Source organism: Pleurodeles waltl, chromosome 6, assembly GCF_031143425.1.
Source record: "Pleurodeles waltl isolate 20211129_DDA chromosome 6, aPleWal1.hap1.20221129, whole genome shotgun sequence".
Lineage (NCBI taxonomy): Eukaryota > Metazoa > Chordata > Amphibia > Caudata > Salamandridae > Pleurodeles > Pleurodeles waltl.
In genome coordinates, this window is record NC_090445.1 from 1005894622 (window position 1) to 1005920093 (window position 25472).

The 25472-nt window shown below is 45.7% G+C and overlaps 1 protein-coding gene across 2 annotated transcripts in view; it reads left to right on the plus strand.

The window, feature by feature from the left end:
- Window positions 1-5234: 5234 nt before the first annotated feature.
- Window positions 5235-25472, plus strand: part of PRXL2B (peroxiredoxin like 2B) — an 85415-nt gene continuing 65177 nt past the window's right edge. The window contains exon 1 of one of the 2 annotated variants that reach the window (XM_069239919.1): window positions 5235-5394. In XM_069239919.1, the coding sequence (XP_069096020.1) occupies window positions 5332-5394 (63 nt within the window). In that variant the 5' untranslated portion in view covers window positions 5235-5331. Of the gene's footprint in view, window positions 5395-5516; window positions 5664-25472 lie in introns of those variants that run through there. The other variant, XM_069239920.1, reaches the window with a different exon arrangement.

Here is a 25472-nt window from a genome sequence, read left to right on the forward strand (position 1 = left end):
CCGGTGCACGTATTTGTAGGTGTTTCGGGTGCAAAAAGGGACACTGCACCCTATTACGTTCAAAGTCCCGCTCTCAGGGCAGCCATGAACTTGCACTAGCCCTGGGGGCAGCGCACTAGTGAAAGACAGAGGGTCTGCCCAAAGCATTTCCTCTGTCTTTCACTGTACAGGCATCTTCTGCTGCAATTTAAAAGTGGGGGCAAAAATACCCCTGCAGCTGGGTGCAGTGAATGAATGCACTCTTCTGCAGGGGAATATCTAAGGGGTCCAGAGCACTGCCTTAACCCCCTTAAGAGGGCTGCCCTCTGTGCACACTGACTCTGTACCACCTTTGTGTGGTGCAGTCAGTGTCCCACCTGATTGCCTCTTTGCACACTTCAATAATATGGCGTGGGCACAGGGAGCCAGTGTTTGTCTCATTTGCCTGGGGCCACACCCACATGCAAAAGAGGGAATGCCTTTTTATGGTGATATGTGTGCCTGTGCTACTGGTATTATAAAAGAGCTGTACAAACATCTGTGGCCCCTTCTGTCATACTACAGTTGCCTGGAGGTGCATCAAATGAGTGCACATCCCCACTGTACCTCCTATGCTCTGTGTTTACCGAGGCCTTGACTATCACTAACCCTGTGAAATACCCTAGAGACCTTGGGCTACATACATTCAGGGATTACTTCAAGCTGGGGTACGCACACACCCCCACACTCCTCTTTACTGTTTCCAAGCATTCCTCAGATTTTCCTCTGGCAGTAACGTAAAAATCACATAGGGTACCTGTCTGAGGACTCATCACATTGGTCCTTTGAACAGGAAAACATACTGGGTCGACCAGAATGAAAAAATGAGGAGCACAACAGCATATGCCAATTAAACTAGTGACATCTGACGCTATAAGAAGGCATTCCACAATAGTAGTTACGAGCAACATAATTGTGGCTAAGCAAGGAACAAAACCTGCAGCAACAGAAAAGTATAAAGATAGAAAAAAACTGTTAACATCAGGAGGGTTCGAGGTTGTAAGAATCAAAGGTCGATTAGGTGTAGGTCAAAACTATTTTAGGCGTCGGCAAACAGGTGTTACACTTGACCCAGTCCTGAGGAAGTCCATTATCTTTCTTTGAGAGTCTTAGCAAAAACCTGATGCCTCCTTTGCAGCCTGGCCTAGAAGCTTGAAAGAAAGAGCACATTTTGTCCCTTGAACCTTTCTATGTCTGAAACTTTTATAGCTGTAGCCTCCAAATGTATCTGATGTCAGAGAGTGTACCCATGCACAGTAAATAGGACCAAGGATTGGACAGTGAGGCGCAGTAAAACAAACACCAGCTGTAGAAAAATGCCCATTTTTGACATGGTCACCCCACTTTTTTCCTGGTATTTGATGCAATTTTGACCAAAACTACACTGGGTTCCTGCTAACCAGGTCCCAAGTGCCAGATCTCTTGCCTTAAAACCTTGCAATTTGGTAATACATTTGGTCCCCCTGGGTACCTAAAACATGGGTACCAAAGAGGGTCCCTCCAAAGGCTGCAGCATGCATTGTGCCACCCTCAGGGCCTCCTCACCTAGCACATGCAGGTTGCCTTTGCAGGCTGCATGTCTTAGTGCATCTAAAAGTGAAAACACAACATGGCACACAGCTATGTGCCATGTCCCCTAAACACTGCATGCTTTATATGGAAGCCACCCCTACAGCGGGCCCTACAGCCCTAAGGCTGGGTGCATCACATTGCATGTGAGGATGTATCTGCATGAGCAGAAATTTCCCTGCTGTGTCTTTGTCGATTCTTAGATATAGTGAGTGAACAGGAAAGCCATTTCAAGTACATGTGCTGGACACTGGTCAATACAAGTTCCCTAGCTACATGATGGCTTCACTGAAAATAGGGATGGTATCAAACATCTTTTATTAATAAACCCTCACTGATGCCAGTGATGGATTTATTAATACATGCACCCAGAAGGCACATTAGAGTTGCCCCCTGAAAACTTACTATCTACCTGTGTGCGGAGTTACCAGTTTTAGCCAGCCTGCTACCACCAGACATGAGTCTGTCCCCCAAGGGTGAGAGCCTTTGTTCTTGGGCGGTCATGAAGCCTGCTCTGGAAGAGGTGATCACACACCCCACTCCACAGGATGACCTGTAAATCTGCATTCCAAGGTAGGGGGCTTCAAAGAAGCCCGCTGCCCTTGGAATCCAGATCTAGATTCACTCAAAGGAGAGGTGCTGACTCTCCTAGTCCCAGGGCCCATTTGGCACCAGGACAGGTGGGAAATTCAGTATTCAGAGAGGTGTGCCCAGCCCTCAGGTCAGTCCCACCCCTAGGATGATCTGCCTGATGTGGTTACAACATTTAGATATCTGCCATCTTGGTGTTGGCAAAATTAGGAACTCTGGGACAGGCTTATGCCCACTTTCCACAGGAAGTGGTCATATAGGGCGTGTAGTGACCCCAGGGGTTAGTAGCCCATTGGCTACTACCCTACACTCCCCGAAACACCTCTAAATTAAATATTTAGGGGAGCCCCTTGCACCAGGAAATCAGATTCCTACTGACCTATGAAGGAGAAGGACACCCAAGAGCCATAAAAGCAAAGCCAGAGGAAGAAGCACCTGACTTGGCCCCGCCTCTGCTGATCCTGCCAATCTTCTCTAAAGTCGACTCGCTCTGCAAGCTGCTATGCATCCAAAAGCCTGGGAGGCCTGCCTGCCTTCAGCAAAGATCCAGGAACTCCCTTGGAGCAGCAGAGCTGCTTCCCTGCATCCCACAGACACCCCAGGACAACGACAAGGACTTTGGACCTAGGAAAGCCTGACACCGGAAAACGCCACTGCACCTGTGCCGCCTAGCCCGATTTGAAGCAGACCATCAGTGCCAATGTGGTCCCCCCAGCCCTCCAGAGACAAAGCCCACCTTGGACTTGCCCACTGTGGACTCATTAACACCACCTGCAGCCTCTGCCCACAGGCCACTCAACCCCCAGTGCTCCCGTGGAGAAAACCCAACACCTCTAAGCACCTCTGGACCTGTCGCCCATGGAGAAGAGGATCTGAGGTGCCCCCCCCGAGCATCTCAAGACTGGAACCCAGCTTTGGTTCTTCCCGATTGGATCCCCTGTCCAGACCTTCAGCCTCTTTTCAACCGGACCGATCCCCATTGACTAATATTGGGCACCCAATGCCCTACAACACTTCTGTACCCAGCCACCCCAGTGTCACTCAGTGTGACCTTCTAGTGTGGTCTTGACCCTTGCCCAATAATTACCATAAGTCCAGGAGATTGGTCTTGTAAGTCGCTCTACAATATTTAAATGTAGTACTTGTTTTTCTCTCCATAGGATAACATTGGAGCTTTTCAGAAATCGTACTGTCGACTTTACAAATCTGTACAGATTTTTCTTGCAAAATGTACTTATCTGATTGTATTCATTCTGGTGCAAAAAAACATATATAAAGAAACTTGTTATTTTTGTAAATTGGTGTGGATCTCTTTTTTGAGTTGAGTGTCTCATTTATTGACTGTGTGTGTATTTGCAGATGTCTAACACGCCTCTCTGATAAGCCTAAGGCTGCTCGACCACATAACCCCAAATAGAGCACCTTGGGACTGCCGGAGCAAGCCCCGGTTCACTAGTAAGGGAACCCTTAGACTCTTTTCACGATTGATTTAATTTTTATATTTGATATATAGCTTCCTACACCAGCCCAGATGGGTTAGTGCTAGGGAGGGAGAGTTGGGAGGAGGCACAAAACTAGGTAGCCCTCACCCTGACCAAACCATATCAGCAAAACCCATAATTCCTCTGGCCTGCAAAGTCAACAGGGTGCTGATAAACACCCCCTCCTCTCCGCTTCACGGCCAGAACCTGGAGAAGTGCTGCAACACTGTTGCATTATGATGCTCTAGGCCAACATTCGGGTAACTGGCTGAACGTTGTGAAATCTGTACTTCTGGGCATCAAAATGGTGTCAATGCCTTTCATTACACCTCTGTGGCAATTGTTTGTTTATTCATGCTGTCCGTACAGTGTACTGTGGAAAAAAGCAGTCTGGTCTTTGGCGGCATGGAAGAGTAAGGAGGAGACTCCCCAAACTTCCTTTTGACTACTAGAATTAGGAAGTTGTAGGTGAGAAAGAATCTTTAGTACATATATGGCATCGTTCTTCAGCTAAACTGGTGGTTCCAGCAGTAGCAGGACAGTCACCATACCATGCCTCTATACGTCTCATTATGTGCTCTTCCACCTTATTGCTTGCTCTTTTGTGACTAGGGCGTGGCTGCTGGTGTCTGTCCAACTAAACTCACTATCCTGGTCTCCCAAAAGGATACAGATAATGATATCTGGCTGCAGCAAAGATCTCCTGCGCTCCTGGAGCAAACTTATTGGGGGCATCCCTCCTTGGAGTCTGACCTAACCCATGGTGAGGAAGAACTCACCAAACCCAAAAGCAAGGCAGAAGAGGTGCGAATGATAGATGACAATAGCCCTACAAGTTCTTTAACAATATCCCAGTTATCTATACCTCAAATAGCCAATGTCCTGAGTGGTTAAAGATGTCGCAAGTTAACCTGGGGTTCGTGAATGTGTTGTCTTTATTCTGTGCTTTGTACATCACCTTATTCTCATCTCCAGGGACAGACTGATTAATGCAAATAGTTTATTGCCAAAGGGAAAGGGCTGCATTTACATATTTAGGGCCAGCCCGCCTTAGCGTCAGTCGTCTAATGGATTTGGTCAGTTTTACAGTAGTTGTTCAAATTCCTCCCCAAAAGACTCTCATTACAATTTAAGGGCAAAATTATGATGCATGTGCAAGCAAGAGCTTAAAGAGAGTTCAGAATTATGAGTTGTGTGGTAATAATCACACCCTTGATGTTTTAATGTTTTACCTTGATAATTTCCAGCAGGTCAAACCCGCTGAAGTGTATCATGGGAAATATATCCATAAAAAGTACAAAATGTAGAATTCGGTGTGTTGAATACTGATGTGTTTTCGTTTTAAAGTTGGAAACTCAGAATAGGACACAGTGTTTAGTATTAACGACTAAGGAGTGTGATCTGCTCCGAAGCGACCCTCACATGTCACTCTGCCACTTCCTGGAGCTTTATGTAACACCGTGTTTTCACTTACACAACAAGTCAACGCCCATTGCGGAACCATTCAGCATAAAATACCCAAGCACACCAGCACTGCAGCCCAATTGGTCACAAAAATATACATAGTTATGAGGAAGGCGGCGCTTGCGCTATACCTCCCGCATTCAGGGGGTTGCTGAATATTACGCTTAAAGGAAAAAGAAGGGCTAACCAGACAGCAGAGAACTGAAAAATGAGTTCAGTGGACCTGGCACGAGTGGGGGCAAACCTAGTGAAAAACGCGGTGACCACAGAGGTGAGTCTATCCCGGTTATTTAGAGCGCACAGCAGCAGGCACAACAATACGCGACCGCCGTTTCAGTTTTCGAAGCTAGTGCGCGCACAACAGTTTCCCCTCAAATGCGTGGCTTGTTTGCTTGACGCTTTTTACCGTGTACTGGTCGGGAGGAATTTACCTACACCTAAAATGGCTACCGCCAGAAAACCATTGACTTCTAGGGCAAAATGAATAACACAGAGTTCAAATGCTGGAGTAGGTCGCGAAGGGCGGACTCTTCTTCTCAGGTATATGCATGGTTCTGAACAAATTCCGTGAAAGTAATAATTTGCAATGCAATGCAATGTTTTGATAGTCCACCAACTCTTCGGTGAGCTTCAGCGGGAACCCTTTGTATGCACAAACGTGGAGTTCAAAATGAACCAAGGTAGGAAAACTGGCAAATCAATACATGTTGCAGTGTATTATACTATACTGCGTCAATAAATGTTTTCAAGTAGTGTATGAAGAAAACGAGTTTTTTCTTACGGTTTGTTTTCTATATAACGTTTATTAATATTATTGTGTTTAACTTTCTACCGTCATATGTGCCACCATGCTTCTCCATTATGGCTATATCTCACTCAGAAGTCATAAAGAGTTCATTGTGCGCACCACTGTCTCAGTAGTGAGATTCACAGAGCTCTCGCAGTGTACCACCATCTGAAATTCAGTATTCGCGTGTCACAGTTGACATCCAAAGCCCTCTCACAATCCCCTGTAGTGACCTTTCACGGGCCACAGTCCAGTTGTTGAGCCATCCACTGATCATTATTCTCATCTCTAGCCTGGTCTGCCTTTGACACTTACGTCAGTTCTGAAATGTAATACATAGCTCCCTCAATTACCTCTATCCTGAGTTCTGACATACAGTGGCTCCAAGTACTAAAACAGCCACCAAACTCGATACATGCCAACATTTTAGAAGAGGAAAGTAGGAGATTTAAAGCAAATAATCGAGAGAATGTAGCTCCCACGTTGACTTCTATTGACGCAGAGGCAATTTCAGGCAGGAGACCTCCAAAATAAAGCCGTTTTTGGCTTAAAAAATCTGGAGTCTCCCACCTGAATCGGGTCTATTGGCATGTATGAAACCCTCATGAGGTATCTCTTTGTAGCTACGTAGTGTGCAGTTGTATCTCAGCCATTAGGGCACCAACAGCTTTTTCATAATGTTACGCTTTTTTGCCTGTCTATCTACCACCATCCTACTACTGAGATGCCTACAGAACGTTCACAGTGCACCTTTATACTGGTCTGACTTCCACCACTGTGTCTGTCCTCGGATGTCTACCCTCTTGCTTTTGCCCCTCTGTTTTCACTTGGATTATATGAAAGATCCAATGACTCGAACTACCATTAGGCTCTACCAGTGACTCCAGACCTGTAATATTACATGGTGCGTCAGCATTAAGGCATTTGCAAAACCATTCCGGTGCACCTTTTGGAAATATCTATAGCAATTACAAAGCCCTACTACCTGGAAATGCTGTAAAAACTAATGGCACCAGTGCTAGGAAAAGGCGTGGCTCTCAAAATGTACTTGTGGCTGTAAATGAGATGCGTTTAAAAAGAAGAAAATGAAACTTTGAAGTTTCATTTTTAAGAGTAGGCAGTAGTCCGTGGGACCACTGCCTGCTCTTAAAAATATCTTCCTAACCATTCACAAAGGGGATAAGGTCCCTTGGGGACCCCTTCCCATTTGCGAATGGGTGACCACCAACTTTCAGTTGGTGGTAAATTGTGAATGTGTTGCATCTATTTCAGTCAGAAAACATTCGTACATACCATTCAGATTTGGTATTGGAAAGGAACATCCTTGACATGCCCCATCAAATTACCTCAAACCCAAATTGCTATAAGGTAACAAGTTACCAAATGGCAATTTGGGCTTTGTACACCCCCAAAAAATTGTTTGCAGACGCAAAGACCTGATTTTGCGAATCGTACCTTTTTGCAGCCTCAAAAATGCTCATACATCTAGCCCTGTGTTTCCACTTTCATTTACTATTAACTAGAGATTGAAGCTTCAGTTTAGAGTACATGATTCTTGGACAATTATTTTAGAAGCTTGGTAAAATGTTGTTGATAGGTCATTCCTCATCATTGTTGCACCTGGCCTTTTTTGCAGGGTCATCCCCAGTCTTGTTGCCTCCTTCCTCCTAGCTTTTCTGACCAATTTTTTTTTGGCTTTAGGACTCTGGGCACTTTACCACTGCTAAAATAGTGCTAAAGTGTATATGCTTTCTGTTTAAATTGTACTGTTGATTGGTTTACCAATGATTGGCATATTTGATTTACTGGTAAGTCTCTAGTAAAGTGCAATAGAGGTGCCCAAGACCTGTAAATCAAATGCTACTAGTGGGCCTGCATTACTGGTTGTACCACCCACATTAGTAGCCCTGTAAACATGGCTCAGACCTGCCACTGCAGTGTCTGTGTGTGCAGTTTTAAACTGCCAATTCGACTTGGCAAGTGTACCCACTCGCCAGGTCTAAAACCTTCCCTTTTACTACATGTCAGGCACCCATAGGGTAGGCCATCGGTAGCCCCATGGGCAGGGTGCAGTGTATGTTTAAGGTAGGACATATACTAGTATGTTTTAGATGTCCTAACACTGAAATACTGCCAAATCGGTTTATACTGTGCAAGGCTCATAGTTTAACATGGGGGATGCCTTTAAATATCCTTAAAGCGCAGATTCCCTTTGAGAGCAGATAAAAATGTGGAGTTCAGGGTCTCTAAGATCGCAATTTAAAAATACATCTTTTAGTGAAGTTGTTTTTTAAATTGTCTGTTTGAAAATGATACTTCTAGAAAGTAGACATTTTCTTGCTTAAATCATTCTGTGACTCAGCCTGTTTGTGGATTGTCTGTCTGGGTCAGTTTGACAGTTGAGCTGTTTTGCGCCCCTCTAGACAGTGACACAAGGGGGTGGGCGTTTAGCCTGCATATCCTGATGAGCCATCTGAGCTAGAGGGGAGGGAGGAGTGGTCCTTCACATCTGAAAGTACTGTGCCTGCCCTCACACAGTACAGTCTCCAACCCCTGGTGGTGTGTCTGGGGCCTGGCCTGGACAAGGAGGGATCTTGCAAACATTTGAGACTTTGCTTTGAAGTTTGCCAACTTCAAAGGCAGAAAGTGGTATAAGAAGTCCCAAAACCCCAGACTTTTTAGATTCTTTCTGGAATCAAGAGGAGCCTCTGCCCAGGAGAAGAGCTGGAGGAGGAGTACTGTTCCTTTGCTGCATAGCTTTGCTGGACTGGCTTGCAGTTGCTGCTTCTGCCTGAAAAGAGTGCAAAGGGTGAACTTTTCTGTGTGTCCTGCTTGAGAAAGTTCTCCAAGGGCTTGGAGTAGAGCTTGCCTCCTGACGGAAGTCTCAGGGACACCAAAGACTTCAGTATCCTCGACCTGCAGCACTGGGAAATGTGTGTTTTGTGCTGTTCAAGAGGAGAAACCACTGCAATGCTGCCAACGATGCTGCTGACCTGCACCGTGACCCGCCGACGCCGCATGGAGGACCACTACCCTGCTTTGCACCGCAACCCTGGTCTCACCGAAGCCATCATCGGACGACTTCACTGAGCCACTGCTTGCAGCGCGACCTGTAGTACCCGCACTCCAGCATCGCCTGCTCACACCGCAGCCAGGGCATCCCTGATGATGTCACTCCTGCTGACACCGGCATCTGCACCGTTTCTTGGGGACACCGCTCATGAGGAGAACGGAGCACCGTCCTGCACCACAGCCCCGGTCTACCGACGCCAGCACCATCAATTCCAGTATCGTCACCGGGCATCCCTGCCTGCACCGTGGCCTGTGGACACCGCTTGTGAGGGTCATGAAGCACCGTCCCGTCCCGCACTGCTGGCTTGGGCCTATCGACGACAGCTCTTCCGCAACAACAACGCCGCTGTCTGCACTGTGTCCTGTGGACACCGCATGTTGCCCCGCTTCTCACCGCCGCTGCCACTGAGCCTCTGCCTGCACCGTGACCTGTGGGCACCACATATCGCATCGTCCCACTTCGCACTGCAGCCCTGACGCCAGCGCTCTGGAGTTCGATCTGCAATGCGTGTGACTTCAAGAGCCCGACGACTCCTGCACCGACTCTGGAACCGACACCGCGACTTCAGCGAAGCCGCTCTCCGGAGCTCACCGCGAGGATCACAACACCCTACAATTCCAAGGTACTGTTTGCGGGTCTTCCCGACACTGTAGCTGGCCCGCAACGCCGCGACTGGCCTGAACTGTTGGTTTTGTTGATCACGACGCCTTGATAACCCCAGGTGGAGCTATTGACTTCAAGGAACTGTATTTTTTAGTAAATCTTGCAGAATTCATATTTTTGTTACTGTATGTTGGATTTTTATCATATTTGGTCTTGTTTTAAATAGATAAACATTGTTTTTTTTTTCTAAAACTGGTGTGGTGTCCTTTAGTAGTGTTTTCACTGTGTTACTGTTTATGTGCAAATGCTTTACACATTGCTTCTGAGATAAGCCTGACTGCTTGTGCCAAGCTACCAAGGGGGTGAGCAGGGGTTATCTGAGTGGGTATCTGCCTTATCCTGACTAGAGTGAGGGTCCCTACTTGGACAGGGTGCAAAGCGACTGCCAACTGGAGACCCTGTTTCTAACAATCATCTAACAAATGGTTAGGCAAAATCCCCCTTTTTTCTTTTTTTACAGTTGTGTAATAATAGGTAGGGGCAGGGTTGATGGCCCAGAGACGTGTTGTGATTAATTATGAATTATAGAAAGTTAAAATATATATATATATATATATATATATAATGACATGCTCATCTATTCAAAACACAAGGTATCCATGTTGTCTTTTAGAAGCAATGTTAACATGAATACTTGAAATAAAATTTATAAAAGCACTTGAGGACCCGAAGGCGTCAAGGCACTAAGGCCAGTGCTAGACAGGATGACAGGGACAGACTATCACCCCAGTGCCCCAGTTTGGCCATGATGCTTATAGAGAGAAGGAGCAGGTTTTAAGGGCTTTCGTAAAGGCCATGTGACTTTTCAGGCTCGTAAGGTGACACAGGAGGGTATTCCATAGCTGAGCAGTGGCCACCAACAAAGATCTACCTCCCCATCTCGTTTTCCAAAATTTGGGGACCTTCACCAGGTTATGAGCAGCTAAGCAAAGAGATCTGATTGTCACATACCAGTGAAACGTTGCTGTAACAGCTTTAGGCCTTGAGTTATGTAAGTCCTTGTGTTCAATGCTCAGGGCCTTTAACATGATGCTTTTCCTTACTGGGATCCAGTGAAGCTCAATCAGTTCCGTTGGGACTGACTGAAATTTGGGGATACCTAGTATCAGTCTCACTGCTGCATTCAGTACAGTTTGCAGCTTGGTCAAAGTTATCTTATCTATTAAGTAAAGTGCATTACAATATTCAAGTCATGAGAAAGACGGAGGGAAAACAGATGATTTGCGCACTGGTACCAGGATGTAGGGGAAGCATTTGCGGAGCATCCTAATGCTGTTAAAGAATGTAGTTATGGTTCAATGTGTGTGCAAATAAAACACAAGGTTTTAGTCCACAAGAATACACACAATTCTTGACGAATTGTTGTTACAGGTAGGGTTCCCAGCATATCTGGCCACCAGTTATTATTCCAGATAGCCAGTTGGCCTCCAAAAATGATGACTCCCAATTTGTCTGCATTTAATTTCAGAGAATTTGCCCTCATCCAATTGGCTACCACCTACAAGCATTTGTTAAAGTTGACAGATATAGAATGTGTGTCATCTGTGACAATTATCTGTGTGTCATCTGCAAATGAGAGAACCTAAAGCCGAAAGACCAAATCAGTTTGGCCTGCAGGGATCCATATAAATTAAAACATGTTGGGCTTATGGAGGATCCCTGAGGCACCCCACATGGCAGAGCTAAATAGCTCGATTTAAATTGATTATAGGTTATGATTTGAGAGACCTCAGTTAGGAAAGATTAAAAAAGTTTCAAGGCTGAGTCTTTGATACCTACGTGTGTAAAGGGTCGTTAGATGGTATCAAAGGCTGCAGACAGATCCAATAGATTAGTGCTGCAGCCTGACCCGAACCAACTAACTTCCTAATGCTATTCACTGCTGAAACCAAAGTGGTTTCTGTGCCATGGCAGTTCCTGAATCCAAATTGAGAAGTGTCCAATAGTTCCTGTTCCTCAATAAAGGACATGATCTGGACATTCAAGTGTTTTTCTAGATTTTTCACAGGAGTCGGGAGCAAAGATGTAAGGCTAAGATGATAGTTTTTGAATCCAAATTCTTTTTTAAAAAATCCATTATTTTTTTATTTTTAGTAACAAGGGTCTAACTGCTGCTTCTTTCCACAAGCATGGGTAGCATCCTGTGGCAATGGCCCCGTTCATGATTGAAGTCAAAGGGGCAGCGATTGTGCTGGCTACTAGCTGAATAACTGTAAGTGGGCGAGGATCAAAAGGGGACCCTGACAACGTTGAGAATGTGGAGCTCTGTTTGTTTGATCTTCCAATATTTGTGTGAAGGAAGAAAGGCTCACTTCATTCTCTACAGTTCCACCTCTACCTTCTCTAAGGTTTAAGTTCGCCTGTGAATCAGAGTTTTCAGAATTCTGCGTGTTATGTTCAAAATAATTAAATTCTTAATAAATGGTGGCTATCTTCAATTGAAAGTGGTACGCTAATTTATTGCAGAACTCCTGGGACCCATCGACAGTAATAGGATCTTTAGGTGATCTTTGAATAATTCTCTGGTGGAGTTGGTGGTGCTAATTTGTCAGTCCAAAAACTTATTTTCTCCTCTCTGATTGCCAGTTTATAGTCCTTAATTAAGGCTCTATATGCATTTTCTTTGTGGGAATCATAATTCTTTCTCCAGACTCAGTCTTGCTGTCAACATACTTGTCTGAGCCGGTCAGGGGGACCATGGGGCTGTTGGCAGCTCTCTGAATTGCCTTAAAAGGGTCAACCAAGTCCAAGGCAGAGCTGAGCCAGGATGAGAACTCCACTGCAGCCAGGCCAACATCCTCAGGGTCAGTCCTATTGCTAATTCTGAGGGCAGTGGGTAAAGTCTTCAGATAGACCCTTCCAATCTCCCTTGACCACTCTGTTTTTGGCCTTGCTCGAGTCCTCATACCTAGGCTTCTAGGAGAGTGTGAAAGCAACTGCATAGTGGTCTGACAAACTAAGAGGTAGCATTTCACGAAATTGCAGCTGTTAGCCATTGGAAAGTATTCCATTCAGTATATGCCATGTGCTATGTGCAGGAGCATCGGCCAGTTGGGAGAGACCGAAACAAGATATTCTGTCAATAAATGACACAGACTCTTTGGATGTGTAATTCTCTCTATGAAAATTAAACTCCTCTAAGAGCGTGAAATTAGCTTTCTCTAAATATGGTTCAATCAATTGGGCAACTTCTAACATGAAGACCAATATAGGACCTGACGGTCTGTATAATAGGATGCCAGGGAGGGATTTTGTGTGCTGGATTGTCAATGTGAAAGGTAAAGCTTTACAGGAATCGTACTCTGAAGAGGTTCCATAAAGCAGTGGTTCCTTTATCGGTAATTGCAAGATCTCCCCTAGTCTATTTTATCTGTCATGTCTGAGTATCGTATACTCCAGGGTAATAGCATCCACAAAGTCAGACCAGAAGAGTCACAAGCCTTTGTCTCTGTAACTAGGGCACAGGGTTGTGTGCCACTACAAATTCAGGAAATGCTATTCTGTTTTTAATGACCTTGTGTTAATCAGGAGCCCATAAACCTCTCTTCTTTGGAGCTACTCTCCTCCTTCAGACCCCACTCAAGTTTAATATGAGGTTTGTTAGGTGCGCCAGATGAGTGGAGAGCAGGTGTGGTTGCTAGCCCGCATGATGTGCAGGCCAGTCCCCTTTTCTGACAGAGCCCATTGATGTAAACAGGAGAGCGGCTTAACATCTTACCATGATTTCTTAGGCTTGAGAATTGTGCACATGAGTAAGTTAACCATGGGTGGCTTCTGGTGCAAACAGCCAGGGGTTCCGGCGCATGGCGCTGTGGTTGCAGACAGACTTGCTTTTGCCAGTAGTGCATTCGCATCAGCCTAAATAAGTGCTTCCCAATGAAAGAAAAACAACTGGGGTGCTAACTGCCCAAAATGGCGGTTCACACGTCAATCAGGAAGTGGGGCAGAAAATAATTGCTCTCTCACCACAATCGGCCAAGCTGCGCAGACCAGAGAGCAGAGTGAGGAAAAATGAGCCCCCTTGGGAGAGCACTCGTAGAGACTGCCTCCCGAGGAACGGTGCCAAGTAATGCGCAGGAGAACACAAGTGAGCCAGGTAAGTTTTCAGATTAAAGCTTCAACAACACTAAAGAGTATGTTGGTATGTGTAGTTATTGGGTTTTGCAAACTGGCATGTTTAGGTGCTTGTTGACCAGCCCTACAGTATGCCACAAAGAGGTATTGTGCTGTTGGTGCACCCCCTAATGACAGCCCTCTGGAGGGAGCAAAGGGGGGGGTCCCATGCACACCACAGACCTCCCCTTGCAGGCAGGTGCCACCTGCACTGTGGAACAGAGTAGCTTTGAAGCAGCCACTCTATTTTTCACTTCAGTGTACTGCCTCAGCACAGGACGGATTTGCGGATGCCAAGGGGGCAGGGTATTCACTGTAATAGGGCAAATGTTCCCTGTTTACACAGAGCACATTTATTTAAACGTGCTGTGGAGCAAAAGGGAAAAGTGTCATACAGGCATTGACCCAACCATGTTATCAGTACCACTTGGGGGGTATGGGTTCTAATATGACTTATTGGCAAAATATGGACGCCTAGAGATGGAAAGTAAGTGATGGCAAGTCATAACTCTTTGCCTTTTTGTGAGTTACCACTCTACTCCCAAGATACCTTGATGTGAATGGAAATGTTTTCATAATTTTTATTACTGTGAATTTCATTATTAAAAGTTACAATTACAGTAAATGTGATTATATAATTTAATAATTATAGTAGTAAGTAGGATTATGTTAAGGGCACCAAGTAGAATGTATACATATTTTAATTAATTTATTTTTCCAGAGTTAATGGGGAATGACTGTGCAGCATCCTGAGAAGACTGAAACAAGCACACCCTGTCCCTCTGATCCCCAGTGTATAATTCATTTATGGTCAAATGTCCAACATGGAATTATGCTGACAAGCCTGCAGAAGTATTCATCACGGAAAACTTTGTTAGAGGCAGCTCAACTAAGGAATCACATTCCACTGTTAGACATTGCGAGAAATGTGGGAAGAAACATGGTTCCCCAAGTATTTTCCACAGGAAGTGCAGGAGCCTGTTCACTATGAAGAGAGATTTACAGACTATTAAGCAAAAAGCTGAAGCGAGTGTCCGTGATGACGCTGGAATGAAAGAGTGCGTGAGTAGACGTTTAAACAGAAGAACATCATTAAAGTCAAACGTGTATGCAGAAGAATGTATAATTTGTGGAAAGATAAAATGCTACAAGGGAACATCAACACGTGCGACATTAAAGCCACAGAGCTTATTGTTGACAACAGGCCTCGAGAGTGTGCAACCATTACTTGTGATTCAAAGATCTTAGTAGGGGCATAGTGGCTGCAGAAGCCCATTATGCATCTTGTTATAGGAACTATACAAGGGCTAAAGAAAAGGAGGAAGATCCTGCTTCAAGCATTCAAACCAGTGATCACTACAAAAATGGGAGGTGAAGCATATGATGAACTAGTTCAAACATTAGAACTGTGATTATTCCTAACAAAGATGTAATACGTGTGACGACTCACTGAAAGGCTTGAAATTCTCATGACATGCTGAGGAATACAGGGAATAGACGAATCAACCAAGAAGCATATTAGAAGAAAATTGCATTCCGAGTTCGGTGACAGCCTCCACATGTTTCCAGAAACCAAGGAAAATTATTGGCTCAACCTGATAGTGTCATGCTACAGGACGTTGTTAGAGAAAACCAGAGTTTAAAAAGTGAATTATAATTTTTAACAGTTTAGTCAACAGATATGAACAGGATCATTAATCAGACATTGCAGGTAAGAACAGTGATTAAAACAAACTTGACATCAACACCATGGCCATACCACCCGTCAGAAGTGATAAAGATTCTTTTACAGTGCTTGATTGCCTTAAGCGGTTCCTATTGGGACTTTTGACTGGAGATCCAGAAAACAAAGCTGTCCAAAAGGATCACCCTACTTATGCAAGCATTGATTCAGGACATTATATATGCAGTCACAAATGGCCAGCAGTAACCCCCAAGCAATTGTTGCTCCCATATGCCATAAAAATGCTGACAGGCAATGTCGAAATCATTTGCACTCTAAACAGACGCGGTCAGGGGATTTCATACTCACAAGTGGAAGAAAATGATAACACCTTGTGTCTTCTGAAACTTGCTACTACCTTTAAATGAGCAAATTGTTCTTCCAGCCGACATTCAGCCTCATGTCTTGACTAACTTAGCATGGGATAACATTGATAGGCTGGAAGAGACTCTTACTGGTAAGGGGACAACTCATCGAGTCAACGGTACAGCTGTGAAGCTCAAGTTGTTTGGAACACAATCTTTTAAAGCTCCTCTCCCAAGCATTGAGAAACAAAAGCAAAGAACATTGACCACCACAAATACTGAAGAATTGTTCATATATGTTTCTGATGAACGAGTTGGGCCTCAGCCATTGATGAGAAGTACCGAAGTCCTGTCAGAATGTGTTGCCTAATAGAAGGTTCTACAAAATAAGAACATAATCTGGGGTTTTATAAGACAAGACGTGAGCCTCACGCAGATAATATCAAGTTGGACAGGATTTAACATCCGTACTAAAGCCCTAGTTTGTGTATTTCAGGGTTCCATTGGGTACTTGCTCACCATTAATGCTCCTATAACTGAGTTGACAAATGTTTCTGAAATTTTAACACTGTCCAAGCTGATAAGGGAATCACTGCACTTGACGAAAATTGTAGTGGTCATGGATCACCATCTCTAAGAAAAGCAACTGAAATCATGTGGAAGCATAAAGGAACGTACAACAGAATAAATGTGAATGGGCACCTTTTACACCATTTGCAATGTCATGTCCATTCGTGGAAAATGCTTTCAAGACGCTGGCCTTTGCAACATTTGCATTGAAGCAGACATGATAGCAGAAGAATCAATATCATCAGTACTAGAAGGTGGTATGTATAGTCGTGCAGTTTGAGTACATAAGTGCGTGTATGAAGCTATATTGAGTTTGGCTTGGTTGGAATTTATCCCCTGGGTGGAAAAGGATTACAAAGAGAACATTCAGGTAGTCTACTCCTTCACTGAGGATGTTAATGACTTTGCAAAAGACCTGTGCCAACAGAGATTAGACAGACTTTTGCAGAATTGTACCTTTGCCGGAGTAATACAGCTTTGGGATGTATTCCTCAAACATCTTCGTCATGACAATGGAGATCTCTCTACATTTTGGATGTTGTATGTGGATATTGTTGAACATGTCTTGCTGGCTCTGCTGCGTGCTGCTAGAGAAGGAAATTGTCTTTTACATATTACTGCCATACGCTCTATGATCCCATGGTGTTTTGCGTATTACCAGATGAACTACGCTAGATATCTTCCTGTATACTATGCTGAAAATATATTACTGTTAGTGAAACATCCAGAGTTACACCACAACTTCATCAATGCTTTTCAGTTCAACTATTAGATGTAAATCCGTTTGGATGAATTATGGTTGATCGAGTGATAGAGGTAACAGTCAACAAAGACATACATACTCCGGTTGGTACGACAAGGTTCAACCTCAAGGTGGGTGCTGTGAAAAGATGTTATGTGATGGCTGAACACAGAAGCACCTTTGTGAGTCAGATAGAGGAAATGGTATGTAACAACAGATCGGATGTTTCTCATACCTACTTAATTCGCAAAGACAAAGATATTGTTATGAGAGCTGTTAGTCTGATTCAAAGCTGGACAAACCCATTTGTCGGGCCACATAAGCTTATTAGCCTCTCCACAGCAAAAACAAAAAAGGCATCTCAAGACATACGGGGTCATTAGGAGTTTGACGGTCATACTGCCAACAGGCTGGCCGAAAAGACCGCCAAATTATGAGCATGGCGGTATTCACAACAAGTACAGCCAAACCACCGCCAGCACTGCCACTGCAGTCAGGCCTCCAAGGATGACGGTAGCCACCTGCAGGACTGAGGAGACCGTGTCTCTGCCAGACAGATTATGATACTTTACACCGCCAAGGTTTCCGTTGCGGGTGCACCACCATGTAAACCCTAGGGGAAACCAACTGTATAAAAGTAGACGCTCACCTTCAGGAAGCCATACTCATCCAGAGCCACCATGGAATCTGAACTACATGTCTTCCTGCTGCTCCTGCTTGCCCAACGACTTCGGAATCTGCGACGACAGCAACCGTGATTACACACACTTACCTGTCACTGTTGTAAAATATCAAAGTACCTACGAACACACAACACACCAATCAGGAACAGGTGGCGAGGGCGACACACACGTAAGCTCACACTGACAAGCACACCCACAGAGGGCCACATACACACCCGCACATACACATTACACACACTACGGCCATCTTACACACACATCAAAAACACACCTACCCCACAAACACAGCACTGGCACAGTCACACGTAACACACAAAACAACCAAATGACACTACAACCACTTAACCAGCAAACCATTGGCAAGCACTCACAATAGACACTACCCATTGACAAATCACACATACAACACAGAGTACCACCAACAGGGAACAAACATACACAATCATACAACCATACAACGCAGCATTCAATAAACCTGCAAACACACGTCACAACGTATCTCACATACCATTTACCAAATGCTCAGGCACACAGTCCACGCACACAAAGGCACACAACACTGCAACAAACACATATCAACACAAACACCACTCAAAACCATCAGAACTACATGTCCCCAACATACACACACCCATCACTGGGGAAGAAATTCACTGCACACCACCTCACATGCTGCCCAGAAAAACCCAGTAGGCCAACCACCATTGACACACAAATACTCTCACACAGAAACCATGTCAGCCAGGAACGAATCTGCCCCAAGAAAAGATATGCAGGACAAAGTTGTGACTTCGAAACCAACAACAATTGGTTGGCCCAACATTTGTATTAAGTGAGTAATCTAAAAAAATCCAAAGTTTAAGGCCAGTCTAAAAATACAGTGTGCAACATGCACACAATGCACATGGGGGTGCCCCCAATTGACTCCTGACTGCCATGTAACCTCCAACGGTAGGGGCATCAAGGGGGCAGGCACCTCTGGGATTGGGGGGGGGGCAGGGGGTTTGGGCTTTGGATTGGGAGGGGGATCTTTGGGTTTGGGCTTGGGAGGGGGTGGTTTAGGTCTAGACTTAAGGGAGGGTTGGGTACTCTTGGGGTGGGTAGACTTCGTGGCAGGGGAGGGGCATGCGTACTTGCAGGGGAGACCTTGGAGATGAAAGGGACGACTTTGGGAGAGACACAGAACATCCTGGGGGTATCAAGGGGTGGGAGAGGAGTAGGGAAAAGGGCAAACTCCAAAAGGAAAGCTTTTTTAGACACACAGGAACAGTCATGGCGAAAGGGTTTGGGTGTGGAGGGAGAGGGAGTAGTTGTCTGAGGTGTTGGTGTTGATGTCTTGGTTGCATGTTTATGTGAGGTATGCTTGTGGAGATTGGGTGGCTGTTGGGTGGGTGTGTGTGAGCGTTTGTGTCTTGGGAGGAGGTGGGGGATGGAGGTGCTGGGAGTTGCCGTGGTGGGTGGGTGAGTGTCTGTTGGGGTGGTGATTGCAGGTATGGTGAATGTGTTACATGTAGGCATGTCCGTGGTTGTGGTGTCTGCAGATGTGGTGACTGGGGTGGATGTGTGAGGGTCTGCTATCGTGCTGTCTTTGGGTATGGTAGGTGTTGTGGTTGGATCTGTGAATGTTGGTGTGGTGTCTGCAGGTATGCCTGGTGTACTGTTTGTGGTGGTGGGGGTGTCAGGGCAAGTTGTGTCTGTTGCTGTGTCTGCTAGTGGGTGTTGCTTGTATGCATGCCTGTGGTGTGTCTTGTGGTGCTTGTGTTTGTCTGAGCTACCCTTGGATGTTGAGGTGGATGTATGCTTGTCTGTCTGTGTGCTTTGGCTGGGTCAGGGAAGAGGGGTTTGGGATTGGGTAGAGGAAGGTGGAGGGGGGACGGAAGACAGAGGGTGACTGGCTGCTGTCAGTGTGGAGGCCAGAGCCTGAAAGGATCTCTGGAGGCCAGCTAGTGCACTGTGAATGCCCTCCAGGAACGCATTTCTCTGTTGTACTTGAGTTGCAAGTCCATGGATGGCATTCACGATGGTCGACTGACCCACAGAGATGGACCTCAGGAGGTCAATAGCCTCCTCACTGAAGGCAGCAGGACTGACAGAGGTGCCTGTGGCAAAGGAGACAGTGAGCGGGACCTGCCAACTGGGTGGGAAGCTACAGGGCGGGCAATGTTGGAAAGGAGGGTGGCAGACAAAGATGGTGCTGGGGTGGTCTCAGATGAGTCCGCCACCGCCAGGGAGTGTCAACTGGAGGAGGATTCCAAGGAAGATGAACTGGATCCTGTCTCCCACGTGGCACCCCCCTAGCCCTCCGTGCCTCTGGGTCCCTTGCTGTCGGTGGTCTCAGCACTCTGGGTTTTCCCACTCTCCTGTGCCCCATCTCCTTTGCCTGCTGATGCACACAAACGGAGAGAGAGGGTCATCACATTCTTTACACACGCAAACATTACAACATGCACAAACAGTAGCTATACATCTCTTGCTAGGACAGTCCCAGTTAAAAAAAAAAAAAACTCAGAGCCTACATCTTGTCACAAGAAGATACTTCCAATTTTCTAATTTGCCAACAGTCTCCCCCACAACATAAGCCAACCATCTGACCACTACTTGACCATCCTATCAAACCACCTGTTATTCTAAAGCATCATGCACATGATGGATTGGCTTAACCTAAACATGTATCCTCCTACAGCTCATCACTGTCCAACATCACATTAGTCTAAGGAAATACAGGTGATTGAGAACACAGTATCATGCCTACTCTGACTCCACATCTACCCAGTCCATCACCAAGTCATGTTCCATGAAAGGTAAGTCATCTCAGTTCACAAACAACACAGCATCTTGCCTTCCAATCACATGCCTAACTGATCCTTCTATACATAACTTACACAACAGCAAAATTATCTGATCTATAGACTACATATGGCATTCCCATACAGTGGGCATCACAAATATAGGTTACATGTCTGGGAAACACCCATCTAAATACTAGTAAAAGATTCATTAGGACTTTCAGAACCCACTAATCAGATACATTGTCACACAGGAAACTACTCTAAATAATGCATTTGGGGCAACCTAGCACAGAAGATGCCTCTACAGACATCCACAGGGAGCATAGTTACACCATCAAAACTATAGACACCATACAAAGTGCTTGAAGGGGGTCATACCATTCCACCAGACATGCAGAATAGAAGCCTGCACATGACAACATAAGAACACCTACATCACTATGAACTGTCCTGACGTGATTCACACTACCTAAGTCCAGACTTATCACTTACACCACTGATTACCAATGTACCCATGAATGTCACAAACACCTGGAGGAAAGCTACTTAACTGACAACATATCCTACAACACCAACTTGTGTATGTGATATAGAATATCTGCTACGCCATTAAGTCAGGCAGAAATGAGCTGACCCATAACCATTATTGTCCAAACTGCCTCATATCAGCTAAGGTGAGTCTGGGGAAAAACAGGGCAACAATATATAATCAACCACGAAGTATCAATTGACACATGGTGTAAGCAGCAAATAGCATATGTAACACTCATATAGGTATGGCATTGGCCTGTCTGGCATGGTCAGTAAGGGTTAATCAGCCTAGCCACTTGCCTTCTCTACAACCAACACAATGGGATACAAGTTATTTGTATACATGTCAATGTAATATCATGAAATGTGAAGGTCCTATATACAACGTGAGTTCCACATTGTAGGATGTCCACACTTATCGAACATTCAAATTTCCCAAGGTATGAATATAACATGACCATGGGGACACCCCCTCAAACATCAAAGGGACAGTACTAAGTTGGGCATAACAGAAGCCTAATTTGGATGACAGCCTCACATGAAGTGTCCAACTATTTCAGGACACAGTATTACTTGTCCCAGTAACTCATCTGTTAAACCCAATGTTGCACATAGAGCAGATCCAGTCAAATAGGAGTGGTTGGACACCCTGGAGGTATATAACTCACCATTTGGATGAATGGACTTGGAGACATTAGATGGGAAGGATGACCCTGCAGGTAAGAAATATATATGGCGAAGTAGAGTTGCACATAAGACTCAGTCATGTGCATCTCCACATGCAGTCATACAACTTGCTAGACACAGGTGATCAACATGTCTCCATGCACAATACAATGGCCACATCTGTGTCTGTACATTGGCAACTGGACTACTATGTATTCCCAGTTGTCAACATACCTGTAGCACCTACATCGTCACAGCTGCATTACTTAGTCAGCATACACTAAAGTATCAGAGGAAAGTACATGAGTTATGTAATTACTTATCCACTTGTGACTGCTGTGCTGCCTTCAAACGCCCATCCATCTCAGGGTAGGCCACTGCCAAAATGAAGCCCTGGGGGGGGGGGGGTGTATCAAGGTCCGAAAGGCAGCCATTCCTCGTTAGGAGGACATCACCAGCTGTGCCTCTGCGGTCTTCCAGGCACAGCGTCTCGGGTCCTCCCTCTGCTCTCTACAGTGGGTGCTCTGCCGGCTGTGGACCCCCAGTGTCTGCACTTGCTTGGCGGTGGCACGCCAGATTCCCTTCTTCTGATGGGCGTTGACCTGCATGGATGATGCAGACAAAAGGAGAAAGTCATGTCCAGATGCACCATACCAATAGTAGTGGACAGAACATATCGGTAACAGCAAGTAGGCACACATTCCCATCCTCTCAGCTCACACTCCTTCACAAAATACCATCTGCATGGATCAACACCTTCACTAGTTTGGATTAACAGTACACCTTGAATCACCACACCTATCACACATTGGTATGACATTGGACTCACCTGCTCTTCTGGTGCACCATATAGCTGTTCATACAGGGGTAGGACCTCATCTGCTAGCTTCTCCAGCTCATCAGGGGTTAAAGCAGGGGCCCTATCAACTGCAGGACATGGCATGGTAGCTCCCAGAGGCAGTACACAGCAGCTCAGGTCATGGAGGTCTAGCTGGCAGCAGTGTCAGGAGTCACGTGAGCAATACTGCAGAAGATGGTGGTCACGCCCGCCACATAGATGACTGTCACTGCCGGCGGACATCGCCATTGGCCCAAGTCCACCAAAGGCAGAAATGTGTTCCAAAGGCAATTAACACCGTGGCTGTGACCGTCTACCGCCATGACTACTTCTGCCGGTGGACTTAGGTCACTTCCACATGTCCAGTACAGTATGTCAGACAGCTGCCGTTTTGAGCACATTTTATGCATGTGTAATTAACTATACCCCATATTGTGCTGTACATCTGTAAGTACTGCCTTGATGTTTTGGAGACTCTGCACCAAGGAGGGTCTCATCGGATGCATAGCTATGTGCTCTACTGTATATGTCAGAGGTAGTAGCCATCCTCGACAGCTGTTGTGTGAGTAATTTAATTAACTGTACTTGATGTGTGCATGCTGCATGTCACATACTATGTTTACATGTTTTCACATAGATACCTTGCCATGAGGAGAGGAAGACGACAACCAGTGTACCGTCCACTAGTAGAACTGCACACCATGGAGGAAAGCCATTATATTCAGACATATTGTTTGAATCCTCATACTATCCTGGATCTTTGTAAACAGTTGGAGCCAGATCTGATGCCTGCCGTTCACAATCCCTATAGCATACCTCTCATCATTCAAGTCTTGTCAGTGATACACTTGCTTGCCACTATCTTCTTTCAGAATACAGTGGCTAAAACTGCAGGGAGGTCTCCGCCCATGTTCAGTCTGGTTTTGAAGGATGTAGTGTGTGCCTTGTTGAAACATCTCAACAGCTACATCCGGTTTCCCCAAAGAGGGGATTTGGCTTATATGAATGCAGACTTTTATGGAATGGGAAACATTCTATATGTGGTTGGAGCCACAGATGGCACCCATGTAGTGTTGGTCAACAGGGTGTCCCTGTGGCGCACAAGGGGAACAAATCGGGAGTGGTTCACTTCCTGGCAGTGGGTTTGTTCTTGGTATCTGCTTCTGGTTGATGTCTGGCTGGACGTCCATGTTTGCGGGGGGGGTATAGGGAGTGGGCGGTCTTCAGCTACAGAGGGAGGGGTGTTTGAGGCATGCCCTTCCCCTCGCAGAGCCTCCATTCCACTAACAGCCGCCGAAGATGTGGAAGAGGCAGATGTTTCATTGCTAGTGGAAGGGGCCAGATGTTGGGTGCAAAACCCACTCGGGTGGTATTTATGTTCCTTAGCAGCCCTGCAGGCCAGGTGGGCATTTTGTGCCTGACACTGCACCATGACTTCTTGGTGGTGGTCCCTCTGCAGTGTTTGGATTTCCCCCAACATGGTGATGACTTGGCCCATCATGCCTTGGGAACTTTGTTAGGTTCCCAAGACTTGGGAGAGGGTTTCCTGGTCAGTTGTGTCCCTTTTATGTCCCCATCTTCTGGCCCACAGCATCCCTCCCACACACCCTACGCCACGTACCTGTGCCCTTGGCACAGTGTGCCCACTCCCAGTGGTTGTAGGTCCATCATTGTCAGGGGTGTCAAGGTTAGACTCAGGTCCCTTTACTCTGGGGCACACAATAGATGATACTGTCTTTGGGACACAGGTTTGAGGGCGAATGGTTGCTTGTGATGTTGATGCACCAGGTCTGGGAGAAGTTATGTGGGCAGGGTGAGGCTGAGAGTCATTGACTGACCAGATGGGCCAGGTTGTTTGTCAGTGTACAGACATCCAAGGGTGTTGTCCTCACTGGGGCCGTCATCCAGAGGAAAGTGACAGTCTATGGTATCCTCTCCATGGTGGCAATGGCAAGGTTACATGTGGAGGGCGGGAGACGCAGAGTTCAGGTTAAAATGGGTATATTGTTGCATTTGTGTGAGATGCAGACAGTGCCTTAACATGATTTCCCTGCAATGACATTGACAGCTGCTGCACAGCTTACCTTAGTTGTACATACAACTCTTTGACTTGATTTCCATACCCCATGTAAAGAGTAGACTAGGTTGGTACTGATTGTACTGCTGATGACATCTTATGTTGTCTGATTATAGGTATGACTGTTACCTCTGTTACCTAGTGAACAGCCATGCATGCTAGATGGCACAAATAAGAGCTGTATAATGCACAATGGTGTCCCTGTAGGAACACAGTATGTGAGTAAGCAAGGGACATTGACCTGTATCTAGATGTACTACATGTGCATCGACTCAGCCATCTGGCTTTCCAACCCAGGTGAGTATATTTCTACGTTGGTATCTTTAATCTGTGGCCATTATTACTGGGCACACAGCTATAGTTGTGTTTTGCCTGGGATGCATGTGTGAATGAGCCATAGCGTTGCTGTCATTGCCATGCACTGTTCCACACAAGAACAATCAAGATGGTGTAGATAGTAAATTAGTTAAACATGCATGATGTGATATTTTGTGTTCATTCCAGGTTTCCACAGTGATGGATAGTGCATTCTGGGAGTTGGAGTGATATGATTAGCCAGTAGTTCACATGCCATTTCCAAGGGCGTTGAGGCCAGATGAGTTCAGTGTAGATGTGGCATGCCAGAGATAGGCATTAGATAATTTGGACAGAGGTGTAGTGGGTGAATGTTAATTGGGGTGGGTTTAGGTGGTGAGGGAGCATGCACGACAGGAGAATTGTATGACATGAATGTTGGAAATACTTACCAGACTCCACTCCCCCAAGTATTCCTGTCAGGCCTCTCAGGAT